General features: G+C 52.1%; 1 protein-coding gene and 1 long non-coding RNA gene across 3 annotated transcripts in view; one reads left to right on the top strand and one right to left on the bottom strand.

The window, feature by feature from the left end:
- RASGRF1 (Ras protein specific guanine nucleotide releasing factor 1) overlaps positions 1-27551 on the top strand; it is a 95884-nt gene extending 68333 nt beyond the window's left edge. The window contains exons 17-27 of the mRNA XM_032469326.1: positions 382-552; positions 1103-1209; positions 1610-1722; positions 3818-3878; positions 6646-6749; positions 8179-8263; positions 11548-11745; positions 15641-15720; positions 21651-21768; positions 23416-23484; positions 26216-27551. Of these exons, the coding sequence (XP_032325217.1) occupies positions 382-552; positions 1103-1209; positions 1610-1722; positions 3818-3878; positions 6646-6749; positions 8179-8263; positions 11548-11745; positions 15641-15720; positions 21651-21768; positions 23416-23484; positions 26216-26308 (1199 nt within the window). The 3' untranslated portion in view covers positions 26309-27551. The remainder of the gene's footprint in view (positions 1-381; positions 553-1102; positions 1210-1609; positions 1723-3817; positions 3879-6645; positions 6750-8178; positions 8264-11547; positions 11746-15640; positions 15721-21650; positions 21769-23415; positions 23485-26215) is intronic.
- Positions 4012-8648, bottom strand: LOC106730253. Of its 2 annotated transcripts, XR_004315728.1 has the most exons (4): positions 8524-8648; positions 7698-7798; positions 6117-6197; positions 4012-4257 (listed from the first exon to the last, which is right to left on the bottom strand). It is a non-coding gene; the product is annotated as an uncharacterized LOC106730253 (long non-coding RNA). The 2 variants fall into 2 exon arrangements; XR_004315729.1 differs by lacking the exons at positions 7698-7798; positions 8524-8648 and adding an exon at positions 6559-6722.
- Positions 27552-27845: the final 294 nt, after the last annotated feature.

Below are 27845 nucleotides of genomic sequence, written 5' to 3'. Positions count from 1 at the left end.
AACAGACTGAAAGGGTAAGAAAACTCATGACACTGTCCTCAAGCAGGCCTGTGCCAAGCTGGGCTGAAGAGGTGAAGGATTTGAAACTACAGAGGGAAGGAAGTGGTGGTTCCCCAAAAGCAGAGGGTGGCGGGACCGTCTCATCTCAGTGGGAGAAGCAGGGGGAGGCAGGGGCTTTCCCTACCCGAAGACACCCCCAGTCGGTGGGGTCAGGGTGGCATGGGCCTGCCCCTTCCCGGGGACTTCAGCAGGGGAACAGACCCCACCACCGCCACCTGACAGGCCCTGAGTGCAGTGAGCACAGCCTGTCAGGACCCCAGGGTTCCTGACAGCCGAGGGCTGGACCAGGAAAGGCTGAGGGGTGGTCCATGCTCCCCCCAGAGTTCCCGCTCTTTTCCTACAATAATGGAGTCGTCATGACCTCCTGCCGTGAGCTGGACAGCAACCGCAGTGCCCTGTCAGCGGCCTCCGCCTTTGCCATAGCAACCGCGGGCGCCAACGAGGGCACCCCAAACAAGGAGAAGTACCGGAGGATGTCCCTGGCCAGCACAGGTACGGTGGGCTCCGCTCACGGCCAGTGATGACAGCCGTGGCCCCGGGGACCTGTCGCCCTTCGAGTGCTGAGTGCTTCCTGCTCCAGGCTTGGCCAGCGCTGAGCCCCCTTCCTCCCCACCCCACCTCTGCTGCTTGGCAGACCTCTGTTCAGAGTAAAGCCCACGGCCCACAGGAGCCTCGGCCCCCACGCCACCACCCACTTCCACGGCATTGGTCCTGCAGCGGGGGCCCCAGAGAGCTCTGATCCCGCATGGCCCTGTCTGGAGAGGCTGCCAGAATCCTCCAGCACCCTTTGAAAGATCCAGAGGTCCAGTAGAAGTGGGCATGTGTGGACTGTGTCCACTGGGAAGTTGTGACATCCAGGCTTACTGGTCAGGACCTGGACTGGCTATCGAATCTTTTCTCATCCCCTGCCCACGGCCCTCCCACCAGCAGCCATGCGGAGCAGCCCCGCTTACCCAGCACTGGGGTTTGAATCCAGTTTAGAGCCAGGCTCTGTGTCTTATCCTCACATTCCCTCTCTCCCATCTGCTGCGTGTGCCGCCAGGGTTTCCCCCCGACCAGAGGAACGGAGACAAGGAGTTTGTGATTCGCAGAGCAGCCACCAACCGCGTCCTGAACGTGCTCCGCCACTGGGTCTCCAAGCACTCTCAGGTGGGTGGGAGCCCCCCGGGCGGGCTTCTGCGGACCTGAGGGGACCACGGACCCCAGGAAACTGCCGCCCTGATATTCTCAGAGAACCTGCTCAGATCCCCTAGGAGGGGATCAAGAACATTCAAGGCAGGAACAAGGGGCCTCTGTCTACAGCAGGGGTTCCTCCCAGAGCCTGGGCCAGGGGTGCAGCTGTCAAAGGATGGTCCTTGCCCAGTGCCTTTTACCTCCGGGTCTGTAGGCTCCCTGGCGGCCTGCCACGCAGCCAGTGAAGAGGGAAATGAGGCAGGCGGCCCGCCGTGGGCAGAGGCACAACCTGCCACCGCCTCCTCTGGCCGGGCCAGGACCACTGCAGGGCAGCTGGAATACAGTAGCCAGAACCACCCTCCCATCTTCCCCGCAGGACTTCGAGACCAACAATGAGCTCAAATGCAAGGTGATCAGCTTCCTGGAGGAGGTCATGCACGACCCAGAGCTCCTGACCCAGGAACGGAAGGCAGCAGCCAACATCATCAGGTGAGGGCCGAGGACGGCCTGCTGGGATAGGGACCCTGCCTTCTGCCTCCAGAGGCAAGGAGGTGGGGAGGGCCCTCCTAGGCCAAAGCACTGCCTCAGGCACGTGGGCCTGGAGGACCTCATAGCCCTGGGCTTCCTGGGGGCCGGGCACCCCCTCTGCAGCCAGGCTCTGGAGTGGGTGGTCCAGGTGTCCTCCCTTCTCCTGCCCCCATCAGTCCTTGAGCTCCTTTGAGATAAGAAGGCTGCCTGCTTCTCCATCTGTGCCCACAGCTGCTCACACCTGTCCAGCCCATGCCGGCCTGTGTGGTAGCCACTAGCGACATGTGGCTGTTAAACCTTAATTAAAATTAAAGAAAATTTAAAATTCAGTTCCTCAGTCACACTAGCTATAGGTGGCTGGTGGCCCCATGTCGGGCAGCATAGATAAAGAACATTCCTGTCGCTGTAGAGGGTTCTGCTGGACAGCACGGACTAGCGCCTGTGTCTAAGTGTTCAGGGAATGTCTGTTGCACTGAGTTCAGTCATCCCCAAACCTGTACTTTTTCCTCCTGCCCAGACTGCCTCTCCTGCTGGAGTCAGGGGTCAGGCAGCCTCATGTCCAAGCCCTGCTGGCTCAGCCAGCGACTCACTGTGACCTTGGGCAAGCCCCGTCTCTGAACCTCATTTTTCTCCTCTGTAAAATGGGTGAACAACACCCACATCAAGGACTGTGATGAGGCCACAGTGAGATCACGCTGGTGTTTCTGCAGCTCTCGGGGGCGTCGGGCACAGGCCCGCCGTCTACCCGCTGCTCTCATTCTGCTGGCTCAGGCTGCCCTCCCAGCCCTGCCCAGGCGCAAGAGCTCAGGCTCAGGCCTCTCCTCCTCATTTCTTGGCCAACTCCAGCTGCCCCTCTGTGTGCCCCAGCCATGGCCTCTGACCCAGACTTTCCTGCCTACAACCCAAAGTCTCCAGCCTTCCTCCAGCCAGATGATCCGCTTTGCTTTCCCAAGGCCCATGCTGCAGGCCCCATCATTCCCTCGGGCTCAGCATCCTAGGAGCTCCTCAAGGCCTCCCTTACTTCAGTACCCAAGCCTGAGATGCAAGCACGCACGCACGCACAGTCAGCCACTGGCTCCTCCCATCCCCTCATCTCCCTGGGAGGCCTGCAGGGCTGTGCTGGGTCCCCAAGACTTTATTGATCAAAGCCACCCTCAGTCAGGGGGCTTGTTCTGGGTGCTGCTGGGTGCAGGGGAAAAAGCAGGCTGTGGAGTTGGGCCGCCCCGGTTTGGATGGTAGACACCGCCACCACCCGCCAAGCTCAGCTGTGGAAATGCCGGTGCGATTTCTCTGAGCCATCGCTTCCTCGGAGGGAGAGTCCCAGTGGCTCAACCCAGGTCCAGCGGGCTCCTGACTGTGCCCCTACCTTCAGCTTGGCTCCCAGGCCCATCCCCAGATTTCACGGTTGCTGTCACAGCCAGGGTGAAGCTCCTTGGCCTGACTCTGAGGATCCACCCTCATTCCCCACCACTGCTCAGGACCACTCTACTCAGCCACCTCTCAACACAATCCCACCTCTGGGTCTTGGGCCACGATGCTGCTGCCCCTCACTGTCCTCTGTCCCTCCCGTCTAGAAAGCTTCCCAGTATCTCCACCCTCTCTGGTCCTCCAGGCCTGGAGCTACATCCCATCATCCCACAGGCGTGGAGGATCACCGGCCGTATGCGCAGCCCTGGGATGGGTACCAGAACAACAGGGACAAATCAGACATCACCCTGCCCTCAGGGGCCCCCGGCCAGTCTAGCAGGGGTCGGGCGCATACGCAGCCATTCCAACATGGGGAGACTGGGGCTGAGGCCACTAGAAGCCTGGGGGCTGAGGGACCCCTAGAAGGGGACCTCACCCAGCCAAGAGGGTCAGGGAGCTGAATCCCGAGGGCAGCCCATCAAGAAGAATCAGTGACCAGAAAGGGGAGAGGAGGCTCCTGGCAAAGGAAATGGCAGAGCAAAGACAGAAGGGCAGGGGGGCTGGCATGAGGGGATGGAGAGGGGGCTGCCCCTGAGGTGAGGTGTGGGGATGGGCTGCGTGGGGCTCATTGCGCCTTCTCATCCCCTAGGACTCTGACCCAGGACGACCCGGGTGACAACCAGATCACGCTGGAGGAGATCACGCAGATGGTGAGGCGGGCCTGCCCTCTTGCTCACCGGCCAAGCCTGTCTCCCCCGGCCTCCCCACCCCATGACCCCCAGGGGAGCACAGTGACCCCCGTGGTGGTTTGCTGGGCTGTTGTAACAAAGTACCCGAGACAAATTAAAACAACAGAGTTTTGTTCTAGTCCTGGAGGCCAGGAGTCTGGAATTTAGGTGTCAGTGGGGCCACGCTCCGTCCGAAAGCCTTAGGAGAGGCTCAGTCCGTGCCTCTTCCAGTGTCTGGCAGCCCCGGGCATTTCTCAGTCGGTGGCAGTGAATCTCCAGTCTCTGCCTCCGCTGTCACATGGTCGTCTTCTCCTTGTGTGTCTCTGCATCCTCTTCCCCATGTCCAAGCGAGCGTCCCCTTCTTGTAAAGACACCAGTCGTTTGGATTTGGGCCCACTTCAATGACCTCATCTTACCTGAGTATGTCCACAAAGACCCTATTTCCAAATAAGTTCCCAGTCACAGGTACCAGGACTGAGGACTTCGGCATGTTTTGGTGGGCAGATTCAGCCCATAACCCTGCCACGTCCATTTTCTTCCTCTTTGACCTCCGCACAGATGGAGACTGAGCGGGCCCCTCGGCCCCAGGCGGGCTCACTTAGACTGACTGAGTGACCCCCAGTCTGTTCCAAGCAGCCAGCGTGAGGACTTAGGACTCTGGGCCCTGAGCCCACTGCTCCCCTCCGCTTTCCCCTCTGGGCCCCTGGCGCTGGTTCTCCCTGGGGGTGGGCGGGGCCTCCCAGGGAGCAGCTGGCCCCTGCCCCCGGGCGCAGCACTGCAGGGCGGTGCCCCCAGGCCGGGACGGTCAGGGGCGCGGCTGCTCGTGCTCTTGTTTCCCAACAGGGCCCCAGAATGTTTGCCCCTCAAGAACACGAGGGCCCCTTGTTCCTTCATGAGTAGCCTGTGGCTCTTCCAGAACAAAGCACCACTGAGCTGCCCCTGGGCCCTGACCTGGGTTCCGGAGCCCGGAAAGCCTGCGCAGGGCACACCCAGTTTGGAGGAGGCCCCAGGGGCCCTCACGCAAGAGCAGAGGGCTTCTAGCTGTGAGGGCTTTCCCACGCCCTGTGACAGGATGGTCTGTTTTGGCCTCTGCTTCCAGGGTCAGCCCCTGTCCCAGGCCACACCCAGGGGCAGGGGAGCTGCCTGCTCGTCCTTGCCCAGCGCACCTTCTCCTGGCCAGGTCTCTTGGCCCCTCAGGGCCCTGGGCGGTCCTCACCCCTCCCTCAGCTCCCAGACCTCTCCCCAGACCGGGCCAGGGCCCTTGGTCCTGACAGCTTGGCCATCCTGGGTCTTCAGGAGTAGGCTGAGCTGCCCACATGCCCTACCTGCCTCAGAGGCTGGGGGCTCCTTCCCATGAGGGTCCTTACCCTATAACACGGCATCCCAGCTCTCGTCCCCATGTCCCAGTTGCCTTCCTGAGGGCTCCCCAGTAGCACCGTGTTCCCCACCCCTGGGCTTCTGCATCTGAGCCTCTGCACAGACCCTTCTTGGCCCGGGGTGACTCTGCTTGGGGAGCACATGGACCCCCACCACACACACACCACATATACAGACATCACAGGCACACACACCACACAGGCACACACATACACACACACACACACACACACACACACACACACACACACACACGGGACTAGGAGCTCTTTCCTCTGCCTGTCTATGCTCTACCCTGCTCCTGTCCCATGACAGGAGCTCCCTGAAGCCAGGACTGTATTTTCTGGTCTTTCTGTCCCCGCTGTCTAGCAGGGACCTGGCAGTGCAGGACCTCAGTGCTTTTTGCTGAGAAAGCAGGCAGGAGAGACACCCTCCAGGAGGGATGGCTTGTTCCCTGGGTGTGGGGTGGCCCCCACTTTCCTTCCAATCAGTGCGGCTTTCAGGGGCTGAGCCAGCTCGCCAGGACACCAGGGCAGGGTAGCGGCCCCCTCTCCCTGCAGCCCAGGGGGCCCCTAGGCGGAGAGCCGGGGGATTCCTGTTCCTGACTCTCCTCTCAAGAGAGCACATTGTCCCCCTCCCCCCTTTTCTCCATGCCCTCCCAGATCCAGCGGACTTTCCATGAGGCCTTTGTGTCCAAGGACACAGGCCTCCTCTTATCTCTGCCATGGGGACTTCGGTCCCCTCGTCAGTGCTTCCTGAAGATTCCCCCGGTCACAGGGCTCAGGTGGTGGTCACCTTTAAAGGTGGTGCCCATGGTGGCCCTGGGGGACAGGGACACAGTACCTGGACGAAGGCAGGCAGCTGTCTTCCAGGCACAGAACAGGAGGACTGTCCCAGGAGGTAATCACATCTGTGGGTCCGCATCTGTGAATGAAGTTTAAAAGGAAATTTTAGGGAGCCAGTTGTGGACCCAGACAAACCCCGAAGGGAGTGACAAACCACAGCCTGGAGTCAGGCGGCCTGGGCTCCGGTCCCAGCTGGCCTGTTTCCGGCTGAGTGCCTTGGGCTAGTCAGTAACCTCTGGAAGCCTCTGGAAGCCTCTGTTGTCTCGTCCCTGCACCAGGGGCAGTGATGACCAGACGGCGATCCCGGAGCACAGCACAGGCCTGCACACACGGGGCACAGCTGCAGCGGCTCCCGGCCCCCTCTGTTCCCTGTCCTCATCTCACTCGTCCATCTGCCAGGAGGGCCTCCCCGGGGAGGCAGGTCCCACCCAAACATTCACCAGAATCCAGGGGGAGTTTCCCTCGAGAAGTGGCCAGAGAGCCAGGAGGCGTCCTCATGGGCCTCAACGGGACCTTGCTCCCCTCAGGCTGAAGGCGTGAAGGCTGAGCCCTTTGAAAACCACTCCGCCCTGGAGATTGCCGAGCAGCTGACCCTGCTGGACCACCTCGTCTTCAAGAAGATCCCTTATGAGTGAGTGGCTGTGGGTGCCAGATGGATCCTCCTCCTCCTCCCTCCTCCCTCCTCCCTCCTCCCTCCTCAGGTGCCGCCTTTGGCTGCCTCCCCACCCCTGAAGCACATGCTTCCAGAGAAGCTGCATGGAGTGATTCCCCACAGCCTGAAACAAAAACGCGCATGCCAGCAGGGATGCAGAGGATCCCTGTCCCCTTTCCTCCTTGCCCAGCAGCTACACAAGCCTCTCTAGCTCAGCAGTCCTTTTCTGGAGGTCTAGAAAAGGAGTATGCGCTCACGGATGTGCACACATGTACATGTGAACAAATGTGCACACATGCGTGAGTGTGTGTCTGTGAGGGCTCGTGCAGGAGCAGGGCTCGGGGCAGCTCTCGAATTTGAAGAAGCCCACAGGCCTGGCTGCTACCTGCTCTGACCTGCAGTCAGTCCCCCTCCAGATGTCGCTTGTAACTGTACTACCAACATAATTCTGTACTGCTCCTTCTGCATCTAACAATATACCAAAATAGTATCTGTAAACCCCATTTTTAATAAGTGCACAGCGTTCCCTGACAGCGCCCTAAGTCCTGGGGTTCTTTCCAGTTTTCACTTTTATATTTAAAGCTGGGATAAACCTCCTCGTAACTAAATATGTCTCTGAATTTCTGACAACTGTCCTAGAATAGTTTCCCAAAGTTTGAATCACCGAATCTGAGGCTATGAATCACTGTAGGACTTCGCATCTGTGCTTTCCAGAAAGGTGGCCCCCCCAGTACGCACAGAGGCCCCACCGACCCAGGTGCTGCCCCCCCAGGTGGAGAGCTGCAGCATTTTAGGAAGCTACCACATCTCCTGGATGTCGAGACAGTAGTTATTCGTGATCTGCTCCCTCCAGCCCAGGGAACTCTTTCCAGGTCACTTGTACAGTCCCCGGAGGCCTGGACAGTCTGTGGCTTCCCGTGAGCTCACCATGACCAGAAGCCGCCACTGGCTTGGCTTGCAGGCTGCTTTATCCATCGCTCTGGCCCCTTTTTGTGGCCTTTTGTCCTCCCCATTCTACAGACCAGCATCTGCAAAGTGACTTTAAAATGTGAGTTCTCCCTATCAGGAACAGGATCCCAAACCAGACCCGATGAGCCCACCGCACTTCACAGTATAGGATGTGACTCCCCATACCCTCTCTCAGTTCAGCTTTGCAATAAGCTGTGAGGAAAGTATTGTTGTCATTCCCACTTCACAGATGAGGAAACTGAGGCCCTGAGATATCGAGGGCTTCCCCAAAGCCACCTGGCTGGTACAAGACCAAGCTGGACTTGACCCCAGGGCCCCTCCTTCTCAAGGGCTCTGCAGAAAGTTACTCCCCTAGAAAAGACAACTTGAGAAAGGAAAGAAAGCAAAGAAATCAGCACAGCAAACCTAACCTCACTCACCCTGGGTTTCTCCCTTACAGGGAGTTCTTCGGACAAGGCTGGATGAAACTGGAGAAGAATGAAAGGACCCCTTATATCATGAAAACCACTAAGCATTTCAATGATGTGAGTACAGGGGTTGGGGAGGGGAAGGCAGGGCCCTTTCCTGCAGGTTTCTCTTTGGCGGGACCCTCAAGAGGCTGGGTGGAGAACAGGCTGTACACCTGGCCAGAACCAGGCCACCTGGGTCCTCTCCAGCCCCGTGAGTTATATGCATAAAAATCTCATTTAAAGCTCACACTAACCCTAAAAGACGGGGGCTGTTACCACGTTTTAGATATAAAGAAACCAAGACTCTGAAGGACAGATGCCGGAGGTCTCCTTACCAGTGTCTGCTGGCTCATGGCCTGTCTCTGCCGCACAGCCCAGCTGTGAGGGAAAAAAAATCTCTCCCAGCAACTTCCCCACACTTGCCCAAGCTCCATCCCCTGCAGCCACCGGGCAAGTCCACTCCCAGCCTCGTGATGGCCCTGAGGTCAATTCCACTCAGTATTTTCATTCCTCTGTATTTAATCTTCAACCCAAGAGCCTTTGATGGCTGGAAGTGGGAGCACATGACTCCATTTGTCCTGACTGCCAGGTTAAGGCCACAACATACCAACCACAGCAAGGGACTGGCCCCCTGGCAAACATCCCTCATCCTGGGAGGGTCCTCGGCAGCCCGGAGGAAACAAGAAGGGGCCAGGTATTGACGCTCAGGGGAGGAGCCCCGGAGTGAACACAGCCACAGGATGGAGAGCCGCATGTGTAGCAGGAGAGAGTAAGTGATGGGGGCAGGTGAGGCCCCAGGAAACATGCACCAGGCCTGTGTCTGACCACACCTTACCCACAACCCCAGCCACAGCACCAGGCAGCAAAAAGCCTTCCCCCCTCCCCCCGCACGCCCCGCCCCACTGTGTGCCAGGATTCAAGTAAGTAAAAGGCGAGAAAATGAAGTGGGCAATTATTGAATATTGACCACATGCCAGGCACCATGCCAAGGGTTTCATAAGCATCGTCTTGTTTAATCTTGTTACTGTCATTTTTATTTTATTCTCTGTTACGGATGAAGAAACTGAGGCTCAAAGAGGTTAGATTTCATCCCCAATAATCAGCAGGAGAGCCTGCTTTGAACCCATGCCATCCACCTCCAGAGGGCTGCCCTCGTCACTACCTGGCATTTGGCCATCTCTGTTAAAATCCAACTTTTTTTTTTCAGATACACAAAATGTGTGCCTCTGTGATGGTGATAATCATGGCCTGAAATTGTTTCTTAATATCTCCCTGATACAGTTTTGCTTGTTTTTGTTTTTGTTTTTGCTCTTTCCCAATCTTGCTGCCTTTAAATTTTTTGTCTTACTGGATGGTACTGGGTAGGACCTCCAGTATCAAGGCTAGAACTAGGGGGGTGAGCAAGGTGCTCAGTGGGCAAAATTTAAGGAACTTCTCACCTTTGGATGCCTACCCATGCACCCTGGGAGCCTCTAGACCCCGCCCTCTAGGACAGTGTTGAGAGGAAATGGTGATAGTGAATCTTGTTCTTGGTTTTAAAGAGAATGCTTCTAATATTCCCCATCTGGGATAATGTCAGTTTCTTTATCAAGTTAAAGAAATTCTTTTTCTTATTCCTTGCTTGCTAATAATGTGTTTTTACCATAAATGAATATTGCATTTTGTCAAATTTTTTTCTGCATCCATTGAGATGGTCATATGGTTTTTCTCCCTTAATGTTGATGTGATGAAGGGCAGTTATAGATTTTTCTCTAATATGCAACCATCCTTGCATTCCAGGGACAAATCTAAAATAGTCATGTTATATTAAACAAATGGGTGTGTAATTTTCCCTTCTTGTATTGTCTCTATCTGGTTTTGGTATCAAGATTTAGCTGTCTTCATAGAATAAATTGACAGGTGTTCCTTTTTTCTTTATTCTCTGGAAGGTTTGACTAATCTATTCCTTCTTTAAAACAACTATATTGTTGTGTGGTTCCTGTACAGTAAACTACACATATTTCAAATGTACAATTTGATGAATTTTGATAGATACATACACCAATTAAACCACCACCACAATCAAGATAGCTAACATTTCCATCACTCTCCAAGAGGTGCAATTTTCAAATTCCCAATTTACCCCTCCCCACCCCCCTTACACCCTGGTAACCATGAGTTTCTTCTCTGTGAGTCTGTTTCTGTTTTGTAGATAAGTTAATTTGTGTCCTTTTTTTAAATTCCTTTTTAAAATTTGTATAACTTTTATGTAAAACTGTCTGGAATTCAGTGTTTTCTTTATGGAAAAAAAGTAGTACTTCAGTTTAATTAAGGGTTATAATATGTGTAATATGTTGTGTCATCACATCTTCCTGATTCTCTTCAGTAGCTTTCCATTCTTGAATACTTTCACAATTCATTCTTCTTTATGTACATCCTTAAGAAATTTTTCTAAAGAAGAATATTTCTTGGTGGTAAAGCCCTACAATTTATATTCATCTGTGAATGTCCTTTTATCACCTTTATTTTTCAATAACAAGTAGTCTTTTTTTGTACTTTTTATTTTTAAATAATTATAGATTCACAGGAAATTGCAAAGGAATGTACAGGGAGGTCCAGTATTTCCTGCTGCCTCAATTCCTTGCAGTTCTAGCTCCCTGATGTTTGGACCCCAGCTTTTCATCCCCTGGCTGCTCCAAGTCCAGCGCACATTTAGTTTGTTGGTGTGTATGTGATTGTTTGCTGTACAGGCAGGGGAAGAGGGGACCTTGGAGATCTCTCCTACTTTATATGTGAGATCAGGGATGCCCCCAGATGTGTGTCCTGTCCAAGCTCTAGTTGTGTGGTGGGAGAGTCCCTCAGAGCTTGGCTCTTCTTAACTATTTCTTCTTCCAGATAAACTAGAATCACTTTGTCAAGTTCTCAACTCCCATTACATGTTTTATTGGATTGTATTAAACTTGTGTGTTAGTTTTGGAAAATGATATATTTACATTCCCATTTGGGAATCTAATCTTTTTCTTTATTAATCAAACCTTTTATAACCTTTGGCAATTTGATTTTTCATGTAGCAGCCTACATAGTTCTTATTAAAGTTCCCACATAATTTACAGATTCCCACTGGTACTTTGAAAATACCTTTTTTGTTGTATTTTTTTAATTGGTATTGCTAATATATAAAAAGACTTTTTATTTTTTTATGTTGAGTCTTTAACCATCTTCCCTAATGAGTTCTGTTGGTTGTTCTAGTAGCTTTCCAATTTATTCTTTTGGAGATTTTCGAAATAGGCAATCATCTCATCTGAAAATAATGGTGATTTATCATCTTTACAATACTTATTCCTCTTACTTTTTTCTTGTCTTATTGCATGGGCTTAAAGATCAGTAACTTGATTGCTTCCGAAATCATTCGCAATGAAGACATCAATGCAAGGGTGAGCGCCATTGAGAAGTGGGTGGCTGTGGCTGACATATGCCGCTGCTTACACAACTACAATGCTGTTCTGGAGATCACCTCATCCATGAATCGGAGTGCAATCTTCCGACTGAAAAAGACGTGGCTCAAAGTCTCTAAGCAGGTGCGGGCAAGAAGCTGGCCCCATGGCCTGCCTGGGGCTGGGCTGGGGTTGGGGCAGGGAGACCAGAGGGCCACCACGCATGGGTGGATGAAGGACAGGGTGAGGGCCAAGACCGCCAGGTGAAACAGAGAACCTCTTCTTCTATTTCACCTGGAACCAGATATCAGACCCACAGATGTGGCACTGGGACCCATGGGACTTTAATTCCCACTTGAATAATCAATACCCCAAGGTGGGAAATGTGAGACAGTGATAATTAGTCCCAACACTCTTCTTCTTGAGTTGGGACTAAAGAGTGGTGGCTTCTTGGGGATCCCAGTCCAGGTCTGCAGGTTGCTGAGACAGATAATCTTGCAGGTCCCTCCCGCGCCAGGACTCTGATTGCACCCGCCCTTCTGGCCACCAGAGAGTTAATGTGTCCCTCTTACCCATCAGAGAGCTGGCGCTCCTAAATGTGGGCTTGATCTTTATTCACTCAGAACATGAGTCTGAAAAACCATAAGGTGGATTCTTCCTCAGGAGTAAAGCTCCTTGCACTGGGGTCACGAGGCAGCAGCTCTTTTGAAAGGAGGGCACAATGGGACACTTGGGCCACTTCCTGGGTGCACTTGATGGATGCCAAACACCAGCCTGCCTGTGTGCAGGAAGCTAGACAGGCACCACCAGGCAACAGGGTAAGCCTCCAGAGGCACCAATCACTTGGTTATAGTGTCTGTGGTCCTACAGCTGGGTGGGCTGTGTGGGGCCCAGTGTCTCCAAGGGGCCTGTCTCATCTGGACCACTCTGAATTTGGATACTGTGTCCTCTTGTAGTTCTCTTTGTGACCTGCTCCTCACCACTCTCGTCATGCCAATGGCATGTCATGATTCTACCCCTAGGCAGGCAGGTCTATAAAACCCTCCTACTTAGATAAGCAGCCAAACCCAGGATAGCCGTGGGGCATCTGTGCTGCCCTTCCACCTCCATCCAGTCAGTCCAGCTCCAGATTCCCCCAGGACTGCAGAGTGCCACAGAGATACCCCTGCCAGCCAGTGAGACTGGGCCTCTGGCTTCTTAGCACACAGCGATACCAGGGTCAGGACAAAAACTGGAAGATGCCACTCTCGCTAGTGGGCTCCTGGAAAGAACAGAGGCTGGAAGCACACGCGTGGCCAGAAGTCGTGAATTCCTAAAGTCAGGGTTTGTGCAAGGCTGAGGCAGAACCTCCAAGTCACGTAGGCTGATTGGCCTGTCGAGGTTCAGACAGGGCTATTGGCAGAGTCTGAGGGACCCGTTCCAAGTCAACATGTTTCTTCTCCTGCCCTGTTCCATCAGAATGATGTCATCTTTTCCAGAGGCCTTCAGACCAGACTCCATTTTTCCACCGCTTTGGGAGTCTGGGAGTTTCTTGGCCTCATTCTCCAGCATCACCGTTATCGTGGAGGTGGGAGGGAGCCGCCTTGACCACTCTGAACTCTTCCTTCCATTCTCTTAGGAGACTGCAAATCGAGGGTAGTTAGAGGTCAAGGTTATGATCTGGCATGCCTTCTGGGATGTCATTCAAGACCTCGGGCCAGCCAGCCTGGTTCAAGAACTGCAGATACCTCTGCAGACACATCCAGGCCTGCACCGTCTGTGGCAGACTGGACCCTGCTGGCTTCTCCCAGCCCTTCAGCTTGTGCCGTAGCTGTATGTCTGTGTAGCGCCTGGCTCCAAGAGCCGCTGGGTGGCCATGGCTGGGGCCTGGCCAACACCACCCAGGGATGGTTTACTCTCCCTGGGCAGGTATGCCAGGGCCAAAATGGCCACATTTCTTAAAGGATCTGAAATGTAGCATCCACAGCTCTTTTTTTAATCATTCTCTTAAATGTGTGGGCCCAAAGCAGAAAAGCCTGTGTCCAAGTGCAGTCTGGCCCTTGGCAAGAGTCAAGCAGTCAGAATTAGTCTGGGGCTTCTGATCTCTTCCCTTTCTTCTTCCAGCCTCTCTTCCCACCCTCTCTGAAGATAAAACTTTCCATCAAGGAAGAATCAGATGATGCTCCTTCATAGGGTGATGTAGATGACTAACGTACTTTTATGTGTTTCCTCTCCCTGGGATGGTTGGATTTTAGTGGCGACATAAGCCTCTCTTTGACTACAGTACTTTCTGGTCTTGGAGGGAACAGCCGTGGCCATCCAGAAGTCTTCTGTTTGATGAACAGGAAGGGATGGTGTTTAAGGGGCCACATATAATCATCTTTCTTCGTGACACTACTTTGTAGGCTCCTTGCTTAGCCTCTGGTTTCAGTGACATATTCTAAGTGCCCCCCGTATTTCTGCCCACTGGTGTCCATACTCCAGCAAAGATGCCCAAGACCCCAGGGGCCTGGTATCCCAGTGAGCCTCAAAGGCTGGACACTCCTGGCTTGGCCAGAAGATACTTGAGCTGCTCCAGGTCAGAATGCACTTTCTAAGCAGCAGCTGGGAAAATCCAGTGGCCTCGTAAGGCACAGAGCTTCTTCTGAGACGGAGCAGGCACATACCTTAGGTAAGCACACAGGTATGGAAGGAAGCAAAGTGTGCCCAGCTCGGAGCCACAGATTGGTCCCAAGTTTATCCAAAAAACCCCACACATCAGAACATCCTCTGTACATTTTTGTGGCTTCTAAGCCTGGTGATACTTCACCTGCAGCCATGTGGCCGTCTAGCCCCTCTGTCACCCACAGGTCAGGAGTATCTGAACGAGTGTTGCCTTTAAGGAACACCTGGACCTACCCTCCCATTTTCCAGACGTGAAAACTGGGCTTTGCTGGGAGTCTGAGAGCAGTCATCTCAGGTGACAGCAGAATCACTGCCTCGGTGTGGCTTGTCCCATCCTGGCATGTGTCTCTTTCACCAGATCCAGAATAGCTTTTTCTTCGAGCAGGGTCAGTCCAGACCAGGCGACAACACTTCTCCTCATTGGTCGGGACCAAACTGAACAGTAGGCCCTGCCTCTCTCTCCCCTTGAAGAGCACATACTGATCCCTTCTCCCATCAGAACGAAGACTTAGATTGTCATTTCTGTGGCCAGATTTCTCAGATAAAAACCAGACCCAAAGATTAGAGGTGTGCTTGGCCTCTGTGGCCAGTGTCCCCTCCAGACTGGCTGGCCCCTCTTGCCACACAGTGTACAGCTTGGTCTCCAGCCCAGTTTCTCTACCACACTCTGGATTTTGAGGACTGGAGCTGGAAAGGAGGTCACTAGTCATCTCACCGTTTTATACACGAGGGCGCCGAGGACCTCAGAGGGGAAGGGGTTTCCCCAGGCCATGCAGAGCCAGGCTCGCCCCAGGGCACACTCCGCGCACACACCTGGTCCCTTAAGACAAACTCCAGCCGCCGGGGTTGCTCCAGCCTAATGTGTGGGCAGGGCCTGGCTTGGTCATTCAGCAGATGGGGGCCCTTTGCCATGGGGTTTTCTCTTCTCCATCAAGGTCTTTCCTTTGATGATTTGCCAACTTTTTTTCTTGATTATTCTTCAATTTCGGTGGTGTTCATGATATATAAAAGTGGAAGTGTGAGAAGATGGTCACATCCTTTGGGTACAGGTCATGAGAAAGATGACGATAATGAAATACCGACCGTGCCCTGTTCCGAGTCCAGCTCCTTGGAGTTACCCACCAGGTCCTTCCCAAACACCCAGGTCTCAGGATCTCGACACTTGGACCCTCTTGGCCCCACTCCCATGTTTCTGAAAGATGCGTGCATGAGCATGGGCACGCAAAACAGAGACCCATGTCTAACTTCTCAGGAGTTCAGGGCCAAGTCCCCAGACCCAGGAAGTCCCCGAATCCACCTGCCCCATCTCAAGGCAAAGCAAAGACCTAGAATGTGGGCCAGAGCTGTGGGCCGCGACCTGTACTGCGTGCTAGTAAATGCTTCTAATTCCTTCTAGACAAAAGCTTTGATTGATAAGCTCCAAAAGCTTGTGTCATCAGAGGGCAGATTTAAGAATCTGAGAGAAGCTCTGAAAAAGTAAGTGTGTGTCGTTTTGTCACCGTTATTTTTTAAATTATAGAACTGCATTGCAGAGGCATTCACGTGCCACACCTGGCTGGAGCAGGAGGTCTGTCTGTCTGTCCATCTGTCTACCCCTAAGACCTACCCCTACAAGCCCCAGACCCCCAGGGCGGGTCAGCTTTGTCTTCCACCATTTACCAAAGAAATTCCAGGGTGTGGGCATTTCCCAGGAGAGGAACCAAAACAGTCATGAGAAGCTGTGATGATATTCATAGTGGTGCCAGATTCCTTGATTCTAAAATGCACATTGTTTTTTTCTATTTTAACATTTCTGACATCAAGATATATCTTAAAGTCAATGTGTTTATGTCATGGAATGGTGTTTCCTTTTTGTACTGGTTAATTACTCATCAGAACAAGAGTGCATTTTTACAGACAATGGCATCTTGGAATCAAGGAAATAGTTTTACTGATAGTTTACACCTTACAGTTTGCAAAGTTTGTGGCAGTGCGTGCCAGCCCACCAACATTGCCTGTGAGGTGGGCTTCTCGACCTCTGCCCTCTTGTCATTTAGACTGGGGTAGTTCTTTGTTGTTGGGGGCTGTCCTGTGCATTGAAGGATGTTTAGCAACGTCCCTGGCCTCTACGCACCAGATGCCAGTGTCCCCGCCCCAAATTACTACAATCAGGAATATCTCCAGCCACTGCCAAATATTCTCTGGGAGGCAAATTCGCCCCCTCTGAGAACCACCATTGTAAGACAGAGTCTCCCATAATGTTTCTCCAGACAAGGAAACTGAGGAGCAAGTGGCTGGTCCACGGACTTGTGGCCATGGTCACAGAGCCTGGCCTCAGCCCAGGCTGGCCTCCAAGGCCAGGGCTCTATGGTCTGCCCGAGGCTGCCTCCCGTGAGGGTCCAGGCCAGCTGTCCCAGGGCAGCAGCGACTGGGCCGTCGGCACACACCGTGGCCACACACTCAACGTGGGTTTGCTGTCACTCTCGTTAGGTGTGCACTTAAGGTGTCCACCCTGGTCTCTGCCACTGTGTTCCCCTGAACACATGCCCCCTGGGGCTGGCCCTCGCCCTCTCTCTCTCTCTGAGTGGCTGCTCGCTGGACCTCAGAGAGACCCTGGGAGACCCCCTCGGGGGGTCCCTACAGAGCCCAGGAACACCTCCCCCCCGCCCCCGTCTCCAAGGGCTCAGGTGCTCACTGCCAAAACAAGGCCCCCCAGAGCCCACGACCCCCCACAGCCCGGGGATGGGGCCAGTCAGCACCTGCAGCCTTGATGGTGACTCTGCCACACCACACACCCGCCCCACCAGCCTCGTCTGCCTTTCTCGTTTTCTCCCTGCCGTACTTGGTCTGTCCCTTGCCAGCTCCGTGTGCCATTGCCTTGACCATCTCCACTTTATTTGTGTCCTCAGACAGATGTCCCACCCATCTGTGCTGTCCGGCCGTCTCTCCTCCGCCTGGGCTCCCAGGAGCCCCTGTGGACTGTGCTTGTGGGGAGCTGCCCCTCCGTGCATTCACCAGCCTGTCCGTCCACCCCCGGGGCGCCGCTCCATCTGCCTCCTTCACATGGCTTCCTCGTCCACCGCCGCCGCCGCCGCCTCCGTGGTCCCCCATTCTGTCTGAGTCCCCATCCTGACTGTCTTCCCTCTTTCAGGTTACCCGTGGCCTATGTAAGTGCCTCTTCCAGACGCCTCTGCTCCCTGCCACACGGGGCAGAGGTGGCCTTCGGGCATTCTGGGTGCTAAGACCTTTATGCAGACCAAGTTCTTGCCTTATGGAGAAGCCAGGCAGAGGAGGGGCAGACTGGGGCAAACGCTTCTGCGCCCTTTCTCAGGAAGCACTAAGGTTTACACATAGAGCTCTGTTGTTGGAAGATTGGATGGCCGTCTAACCAGGCAGGGGACAGGATCAGAGGGAGTGAGGTGGCTGCCTGGGGGCACAGCTGGTGACCCACGCAGACAGGGAGCCCATGATGGGCCCCACCGCATGGGTCCTCACACCCATTCCATTGTCCCCAGCATCCTGTCTTTAAAACATTCAGCCTTGTGCCAGCACCTGTGCTAGCAAATGGTCTTATTATCTTTACAGCCAAGACTGACCCCCCAAATCCTACATCCCAAACCCCAGCCGCTCTCTTAAATATCCCCAGTCCACCCACAATGCTTGCTGTGTGCGCCCCTTCAGTCCCCTGCCCGGGTGCCCCTAGAGGGACAGCTCTCCCTTCATTCCCCAGACCTTACCCTCCTGAAACCCATGAGACTGTCCTCTTCCTTTAGCCGCCCAGTGACCAGAAGCTTCCCACAGCTCCAGGTGACAACATTTGGCTGAGAACTAAATTTAGCAGTAAAATTTGGTCACTGGCTCTTTGGGGGCCATCTCCAGTTTTGCCAACTCGTCCAGTCTTAACGCGGCACACTTGCTCACCTGCACCTCTGTCTTTATCCTGAATAGGAAGCCGGTGGAAGGACCACAGGGGATGGGCTTTCATTGTTGGCTGCTTTACATTCCTTCCCCTCTGTCCCCCTGAGTTGAGGATGGAGGAACACGTCTGCTGGCTGACCAGCAGGCCATCCCCATACGCCCTCCAGACAGGGTGACCGTCCATCTATCTACATGGATATGATGGATCCAGAGTCCCGCAGTTCTAGAGTGCCAGGGGCTCTCTGTCTCCATCTTTATTTTAGGCCTGTGGCCACAGAGCAAAGCCCAGACTCCTGCTAATGAGGCAGCAGAGCAGTTAATGTCCAGGTGGCAAAAAGCAAGATTGGATCTGAGCCCCACCCAACTCCAGACCTACTTTTTTTTTTTTTTTTTTTTTTTTTTTTTTCAAAATCTAAGTGCTTGATTTTCCTGCACCACATGCCAGAACTGTGGGTCCTGACCCCAGGGATTCTAAGCCACACAGCTCAGCTGGTGAGGGGAGAGAGGGAAGAGGTGACCCCTAGCTTATCACCGCCCTTTTCCTGGGGTTGGGTAGAGAGCCAGTCAGGCCACTGCATCTTGCATTCAGTCACTGGTACCATTTGATTCCTGTTACCCCCCTTGACGTCATGAGGAATTTCTTGGTAGAGAGAAACATGAAGTCTGGGGGTCCCAAACAACCACAGACAAGATCCAGATGCCAGGTGTCACCAGACATTGGTGTGCCACCTTAGACACTGCCCAGGAAACCAACAGTGGCTTTTAGATTGGGGGTGGGGCACTTTTCTCTCTGCTCCCTGAAGCATTAGGTACAGCCAGGTGAGGGCTCTGCCAAAAGAGGAAGCCTCCCCCATATCAGCTTTGTTGGCCAGACCCTGATCCAGGACAGGGCTGGATCCCACCCGAGAGGGGCCAATGCCCACGTGGAAAGTTGAGAGCTAGCCAGATGCTGGGTGTCTCACCCACACAAAGCCCTTAGCTTCCCTTTTCACTCAGATGCTCAGTTTGAGTCTGTCCCCACGCAGTGCTGCCCTTTTTGGGCCGTCCACCAGCCCTCTCTACCCCACACCTGTCTCCACCAGCCCCCCACTGGCCACTCAGACAGCCCCGTATATGTACCTACACTGGATTTGGTTGGTTGTGTGTGTGCATGACTGAATTAAGTGTGCTGTTCCCGGGCCCCTCCTTCAGGGGCCCTCACTGTGGAGGTAGTAAACAGGGACAGAGTTTGGTGCTGGGACGGGTGGTGCCACTTGCAAGTGACCAAATTAGCTGCCATCGTCTTTCTATAAACGGATCATGCACCCCAATCAATACCTCAGGGAAATCCACCTCAGTGACCCAAGGACCCCGATTTTTTCCACTGGTCTCGGTGGTCAGAGACCCTGTGAGGCCTTCAGAAACACCCTGCACCCTTCAGTCATTCACAGTCAGCAAGCAGTCACTTGGCCTCCCCTTCTCCATCTGAGATCAGAGGTCCTCTGGGAGCTCCAGGCTACCTGGTTACCATCACAGGCAGGGGTAGCGGGGCACCTCCCAGAACCTGCCGGCCAGAACCCAGCGGCGGCCTGAGCCGTCCAGGTCCAGGGTGGCTTCTCAGACCCTTGAACTCTTTCCCCATCAGATTCACGAGCCTGTGCTTCAGACTTGGAGTTTGACGGAAAGGAAATGAAAAGCCAGGCATGGAACAATCATGGACTATAATGGTCGGAAGGACCTAAGGAGGTCTGCCTGTGACCAGTACGATTCTTGCTTTTTTTCACAACTCACAGTGAAAAAACATTTGATGATGTGACCAGGTGTACAAATGCACACATGCGTAAAAGGAACAAAAACTTCACAAAGCAACATAGACCTTTAGTCCATTCGATGAACTCAGATATTTTCTATTCTTTTTTTTTTAATTTTTAAAAAAATCTGGTCAGCACCCACTAAATTGATTTCAACACTCGTGAAAGAGTCAAGCCCTACAGTTCAAAAACCATTTTTCCTGTCCACTGTTCCCCAAGTTTTAAGGATCTGCCTCCTTCAAGACTGCCACACCCATGTGTCAGCTGTATTTGCATTTATGCAATGGTATCCTTTAAATTAACTCACTAATTCCTCAAGATAAACTTAAATAAGGAAAACTTTCAGGACAGCAAATGGGAAACCAGTGTACGCGCCATAAATACCCCAAAGACAAAACAATGTTATTAAATTCTGTCCTACTCTTGATTTTTGCCTGCATTCTGATCCTGAGTGAAACCTGTTACTATTTGTTCAAAAAGGAAAAAATAGGGGAGGAGAATGGCAGGTGTTAGAAAGTATCAAAGCCACACTGTCACCAAATGAGCCCTCTCCTTGAGCGCTAGGGGGGAAAGTGAAAAGCGGATGCTTCTTCTCATATGAGTCAATTATTTAAATAGTGTCTGGGCATCACCTAAAATTAAGTCTCAGGTCACTTAAAATTGTCTTAGCCAGCATCAGTTCTGTTGTATGAGCGGAACCTGAGGACCAGACAGGGCAAGAACTGACTCAGAGTCACACAGCAAGCAGGCAGAGGCCAGGTTCCTGTCCTTGCTCTGCCGTCCTCCCTGGCTCACCCCACTCTGGAGTGGCAGGAGTGCCACAAGGAGACGAAGGTGAGATGGGCTAGAAATGAGGGTCACCTGTAATGCGTGCACAAGCTCACCCGCACCTGTGTGCTGAGCTGAGTGGAGGCTGCAGAGCACTGTGTGAGGAGTCCCCTGAGGGAGCTATATGGAGTTCTGCCAGAGTGTAGTGACCCTGGGCCCATCACAGAGTCACCTCGCACCCCAGCCAGAGGCACCAAAACAAATTGTGATGGCATAGTAACAGAAGCCTCGGCTTCAGAGCTACACATCAGAGGGGCCTGGCCCATCACTCCTGGGTCCCATCTCCCAAGAGTCACCAATCATGGGAGCCATCATCCAACCCCATGCCCAGAAGCCACTTCCAGGATGGTGATCCCGTGGGCAAGGGTTTCCCGCACCGGCGGTCCAGTGCCCGGGTGGGCAGAGATCCTAGTGAGGCAGAGGAGAAGCCTCAGGGAGAGGAAGAGACTAGGGGGCTGGGTAGGGTGGCTGGTGGTGACTGGCAAGAATGGGGGTGGGGGCTGCAAAGCCCGCCCAAGGAGGTGATTCTAGGGTGGGACTGGGATGGAGAGTTTCAGTGGTGAGACAGGAAAGACGGGCTGGGAGGGGGCGGGGGGCGGAGCCCAGGACACCATCTGGGAGGGAGAACAAGGAGGTAGAGGTGGGCCTTCTGGCTCAGGGTGGGAGGAGACAACTGATTGAGAAGCCCCAGGCCCCAGCAGTCACCATGTCCCCCAAACACCAGAGGACTGACCCTCATACTCAGCTGGAGGCCCGAGAGCTACTGTTATTCTTGGCGAATAGAAATCCCTTTTCTCCAGCAAAGCAAGAGGTGCATGCAGGGTGTTCTGTTCTTGGTAGAGACTCGTGTTTTTAAGTGAAAAACTTCTGTTAATGCCATTTGCTTCAAAGTTGTGACCCACCCTGTGTCCCTTACTTGGGGATGTACCTCACTGACCTGGCCTTCATCGAAGAGGGGACGCCCAACTACACGGAAGACGGCCTGGTCAACTTCTCCAAGATGAGAATGGTACGTTTCCCACAGCGGGGGAAGGCGGGGAGGGCAGCAAAACCCAGGCGCCAGCCCCAGGCCCACCCGAGCTCTGCCCGCCAGGCTCCCTGCTGCCCCCCATAGGGCACACACATCGGGGAGCCTGAGCCAGGCTTCTCCAGCAAGAGGAGTCACTCCCTCTAGTGAGCAGTTAGCATCTGGCAGGCCCCCAGCCAGGTCTGCCTGCATTTCCTCCTTTGATGCCCACACGTGCCCTTACTGTTCTCCGCCTTACAGGTGAGCAGGCTGAGGCTTGGAGTAATCAGTGACCAGCCCAAGGTCACCCCTAAGTAAAGGGCAGAGCCGAGTCTGGGGCCCGCATCTGCCTGACTCTGCCCCCTGTGCCTTTATCCATACCGCATCCCTTATAGTTCCTATGAGCACGTGCTTTATGCAGGCGAAGCGATAGCACTTCTGCAGCATCTCCTGAGCAAGTAGGTTTCCAGTTTCCCCAGAGAAATCTAGGACCTGGGAGGGGAGGTCCCACTCCAGCTGGGAGCCTGGTTTCTAGCCACCCTCCCTCCAATCAGAGCCTCCACTTGGATTTGTTCTGGGTCAAAGACTTCCTCCTAAGGTTTTATTTAATTGGCAGGGTCTCTGTCACAGGCGAGTTGGCAGCACTTTCCTGGTGACAGGACGGGGGCCCCTTCATGAGGCCTTGCACACAGTGGGCACGGAGAAAGGGGCACAGGCCTCTAGCTGTTGCTGGAGTCGAGGGGGACTGTTTGAGGCACCATGAGGCATCATGGATCAAATTATTTATTTTTCTCTCAATCACATAGTGTAATTAACCTATAGATTTTTTTTTTAGCAACAAAATCACTCATTTCTTTTCATTACTCAGAGAAAATGATTGGTAATTTTCTTTTATTGTATTATCCCCAAGTCTTTAAAACAAGTCTTTCTTCATCATCTATAATTCTGATCTTACTGAATATACATTTTACAGTTCATACTATGCATCTTTTTTTATTGAAGCCTAGTTGATTTACAATATTGTAATAGTTTCAGGTGTACAACATAGTGATTCTATATTTTTACAGATTATACAAATGAATAAAAAGATTGTGGTGTGTATGTATGTACATACACACACACACACACACACACATATACACACAATGGAATATTATTCAGCCATAAAAAAGAATGAAATTTTAAGAGGTACAAACTATTATGTATAAAGTAAGCTACAAAGATACGTTGTACAACGTGGTGAATATAGTCAATATTTTATAATAACTGTAAGTGGAGTATAAACTTTAAAAATTGTACAACAGAGTCACTCTGTTATACAACTGTAACATATAATATTGTACACCAACTATACTTCAATAAATAAAGAGTGAAATTCTACCATTTGCAGCAATGTAGATGGACCTAGAGGGTATTATGCTTAGTGAAATAAGTCAGAGAAAGCCAAATACTCTATGTCATCACTTATAACCTATAGATTTATAGACTCTTGACAAGTATCAGCCATGCAGGCAGACTGCTCGTTTAAAGAAAACTGCTCTTAAGAGACCAACTACAGATGTGGCAGTTTGAGGCCCCTTCTGTTCTGTAGAGTTGGGGGTTGGTACGAAGAGAGCAGACTGTCTTCTCAACTCTCCTTCCTGCCCGCAGATATCCCATATTATCCGAGAGATTCGCCAGTTCCAACAAACTGCCTACAAAATAGAGCACCAAGCAAAGGTAAGCAGATAGCATTTTCAGTCGCTTCTGCTTTTTCGCAAGTGCCCTGGCTGCCCCACCCTTCTCCCTCCCTCCCCAACCCTGCACCCAACCACTCTCCCTCCCTGAATTCCCTGGGCCCACTCTTTCAGGAAGCCCGGTCCCGGCCCCCTGACCCGCAGTGAGTCCCCCTCCTTTGGACTGGACTTGTGATGACCTTACAGCCCCTGAGTTTTACCTGCCACGCGATGGTTTCTAATCATGTCTGATCTCCCCTGGGGCCGGACAAACAATGTTAATCACATCTTTTTGAAATGGCTCACTAGTTTCAAAATTCACAGATAGAAAGGGCACACCCGGAAAAGTCCCTGGTCACCAAGTTCCCCTCCCAAAGCCAACTGTTACACCCATTTTTGAGTGTGTATGGAAACACAACCAAACTTCTTTTTACTATGATATAGCACATTGCTCAGCATCATTCTTTTCCCCTTAATAACGTATCTCGGAGATCCTCTCGTATTGAGGCAGAAGCATCCTCATTCTTCCTTACAGCTGCAGAGAAATCCGTTTATTTAGCCAGTCCTCTATACTGATGGACAGTTAGGTTGTTTCAGTCTTTTGCTGCCACAGGCAAGACTGGGGCAAAAACACTTTGTACACCCAGGAATGGGAGAGTGCTGTGAGACTGTGAATCCAGGGGCCTGCGCCTGCTGGAGTCTAGAGGGGCTTGCCTGGGGCAAAGACCCAGGAGTTATCCTGGCTGGGGTGAGGGCACAGGCTTTCGTGAGGTGGGAGGGCCCGCCTGAGAAGGGCAGACACCCCCGGTGGCTGCAATGTAGCATCAGATTGGCCTGAGCCAGATAGGACTGGGGGCATCTAGAAGGATCTGGAGCCTTGTCCTCAGGATGATGGGAAGCCCTGAAAGGAGCCTCCAGAACTAGATTAACTTGCATTTTTAAAAGATCCTCAAGATCAATTTCCCTAAAAAATTTTGATCCATTTACAGATAAAAATAACTGAAATTCACTAATCCAGACTCCAGCTCTGAATCCTATGTGACTCTTCTCTGCCCAGAGATGTATTTGCTTTCCACTCAGCCTCTTAACCTCCTCGTTTTCTGTTCACAGAAATATCCAGCTCCAGACACACCCTCAGGCTCACCCAAAAATCAAGCTCGTATTATGTCTCCCTTCTGCGCTCCTTTGTGAGAGATTTGCCCTGCTCCCTGCCATGTTCTGTGGACTCACAGTCTGTCTAGTAGCCGATAACCACAGCAGAGAAGAAGAATCAGCGGGCTGGCCAACTGTGCCACTTTTCCTTGCTCTTCCTTTACGTTCCCAGCAAGTATTCACTGAGCACTTACTGTGTGCCAGGCACTGCATCAGGCCTTGGCCCTTTTCTTAAATTCTCCCTCGAGCTGCCATGTGTATTGCTCCCTGTATTACAAACAAGTGTTACTGCCTTTCAGACGCCTTTCCTTGACAGCTTTGCAGTGGTGGTATCTGCATCCAGTCTCCCACTAAAGCAAAACTTTTTAGGGGGGAAAAGTTGCTCATTACGGAGGAAACTAACCAGTCTGGTGATCCCCAGAGAGTTTGGGAGGGTAGAGATTTTGTGCTCTGGAAAGGGCTGTTCACTTGAAGCTACTAGCTAGATATAAAAGACGAATTTATTTCACATGGCTGTAAAATCGCCACGCATTTGTCAGTGGGTATGGGCTAATCTAGACTGTGGCATCTGAGTCATCTTCCTGGAGGTGCTGGGTGGGAGCCATTAACCAGATGTAATCATCGTTTCATCTGTGACTAATGGTCAGCATCCCGGACAGCTGGTTCTGTCCTGCACTGTAGCAGAGGGTCAATTAGCAAAGACACACGCAACAAGGACTTGATTTTTCTCAAGCATCTATCAGAAGATTCCCAAATACGTAATAAGAAATACAATTTTTTTTCTTTCTTCTGCTCTGGGTTTCTGTGGGGGAAAACAAAAACAGACCTTCAGTTTCAAACCACTGAGAAATCAGTGAACACTGGAAAGAGTCTTTTTGAAGGGGGGAGGGGGAAGCTGCCGGTGAGGTTTGGGCTCTGACTGCATCACATTTAACACCTGGGAGTCCAGCAAAACACTTGGGAGCAGTGTGAAGTGTGCAAGGAGAAGGAAGGAGAATGATTTAATCCATGTGGGGAATCTTCCTGATTTTCCACTCTAAGACTTTGCCCTGGGGTGAGCCTCATTAAAAAAAGGGAAAAAAAGAAAGGTCGGAGGGTGGGAAGGCTCTTTCCTCACATGGCCTCAGTTTCCACTCTCTCCTGGGTGAACATCTCTCAGTTCTATGTAATCCTGGTGTTTAAGTACATTTTCCAACATACAGAAATGTTGCAAGAATTGTGAACACTCACATCTCCATCACCTAGATTCTACAATTGACGTTTTAGGTGTATAGATATGGAGGATTTTTTAATACGAGCCCCAGATAACTTCATCTAGCATTCAACCAAAGAAAAAGTGGCCAAGAGTCATTTTGACCATATGTGATTTTAAATTACTATTAAACAGTACTAAAAAAAAATAATACTAAGAAAAATAATACTAAGACAAAATGCTGCTTAATGCATTTTTTGCCTCATGTGCAAGCCTGAACCCCACCACCACCCCCATGACAGTGCCTGGTTCCCAGGAGACACCCAGCATCCACAGAGTATCACGGAGGTCCCATAACCCTGCACTCCTTGTTCTCTTTTCCTTTTCTCAGGTAACCCAATATTTACTGGACCAATCTTTTGTAATGGATGAAGAAAGCCTCTACGAGTCTTCTCTCCGAATAGAACCAAAACTCCCCACCTGAAGCTGCAGCCGGCCCAGACCCAGCCGCCCCCGTGGACACGTGCTACACGATATTGTACATACTCGTTTGGTTTCTCTGGATTTTCTTCTTTAGTATGTGCTTCTCCAAGAATACAGATCCGTTCTTGTTCTTAGATTCCTGTAGAACCAGAATATGAATTTCTGCACCGTTTAAGACTTGGCCCATCCACCCCGCTCCCCCCTCGTCTCCTGCAGTGCCTGTTTCTTTTCAACACCTGTCCTCTTAGTCTGTCCTTCCCAGCCTCTCCCTCTTCTCAGAAGGGAAAACAGAACCCGCGCATACACGAATCTTAGGCACCAGTCCTGCTTCTGTCCATCCCCAGCCCAGATCCCTGGGTTGAGTTGGCCACCCAACATCCTCCTGGCATGTTCCATGTAGTTGTTCTAACTGGGTGGGGGGTGGGGGGAGGCGGGAGGGGGAACTCTACCCTGAAGTCCAGTCATCGACAAATCTTCCCGCTGATGGTGATGCCAATTTCCAAAGCAGCTTTTTCAGCCAAACTCCACAGGTCTCAAAGCTCCCCCGTCTCCCAGCGACCTGGGGGGAAGGGAGTCCTGTCCGCTGAGAACCACGCCCCACGACACCAACGCCACCACCTCGTTCAGGCCCCACGTCGCTCCTCGCTCTAGGAATAACACCAGGTAGCATGAATAGCCGTCTCCATCACACTGGACGAGGCCCTGGAACTTCCCGAGGAAAACGGAATCACAACACAAAGTCGCGCCGACTTCGGCCGACCGCTGCCCAGCACTCACTGCAAGTCGGGAACACCAAAAAATGTCACTTTTCCTCTTTGAGCCGCCTAACGGTCACTACAAGCTTACATTGAGATGCTCCAAGTCTGTATGCCTTGTGACAATAGTACCACATTGTAGATTTAGGAAATCAATAACCAAGTGTTTTTATTGCATATACTGTAGTCCTGTCTAAACGCCTTCTAGCAGGAATATAGTACTGTAGTGCTTATTCTGTGAATATTACCATCTATTTTTTACATTGTACAGTATAGAGAACACAGGTTAACTCTGAAGTGGCAGGCATGCTCCACTCCAACAAACAGACAACTTTTGCTGTAAGCAATACCTAGTGGTATGAGAATTCTATTTCAAGTCCTACAATATTTCAACTTACAGCTTGTTTGGGAAAAAAAATTTCCATTTTTGTAAAAATATATGTTTCCTGATTACCTCTTGCTAATAAATCTATTCTATCTCAGGGTGAACGCTGGAGTTTTGATGGGTTTCATTCATTCACTCGAGGAATGTTTGGTGAGCACTTGGTCCTTATCAGGCCCTGGGCTCAGACCAGGGGTCTGGAATGTTAAGGGGCACAGCCCCTGCCTTGGGGGCCTCATAGTCTGATGAAGGAGATTGTTGCAGTTTTCTATTGCAGACAAATCACTCCAAAACTTAATGGCCAGAAAACAATTTCTCACAATTCTGTGAGTTGACCGGGCCCACTTCTTGCTTGGGGTCCCTTGTGAAGTTAGTCACACAGCGGTTGAGTCTGGAGTCAT

The sequence above is a fragment of the Camelus ferus genome, chromosome 27, assembly GCF_009834535.1.
Source record: "Camelus ferus isolate YT-003-E chromosome 27, BCGSAC_Cfer_1.0, whole genome shotgun sequence".
NCBI lineage: Eukaryota > Metazoa > Chordata > Mammalia > Artiodactyla > Camelidae > Camelus > Camelus ferus.
This window is presented reverse-complemented; position numbering and strand designations above follow the sequence as displayed.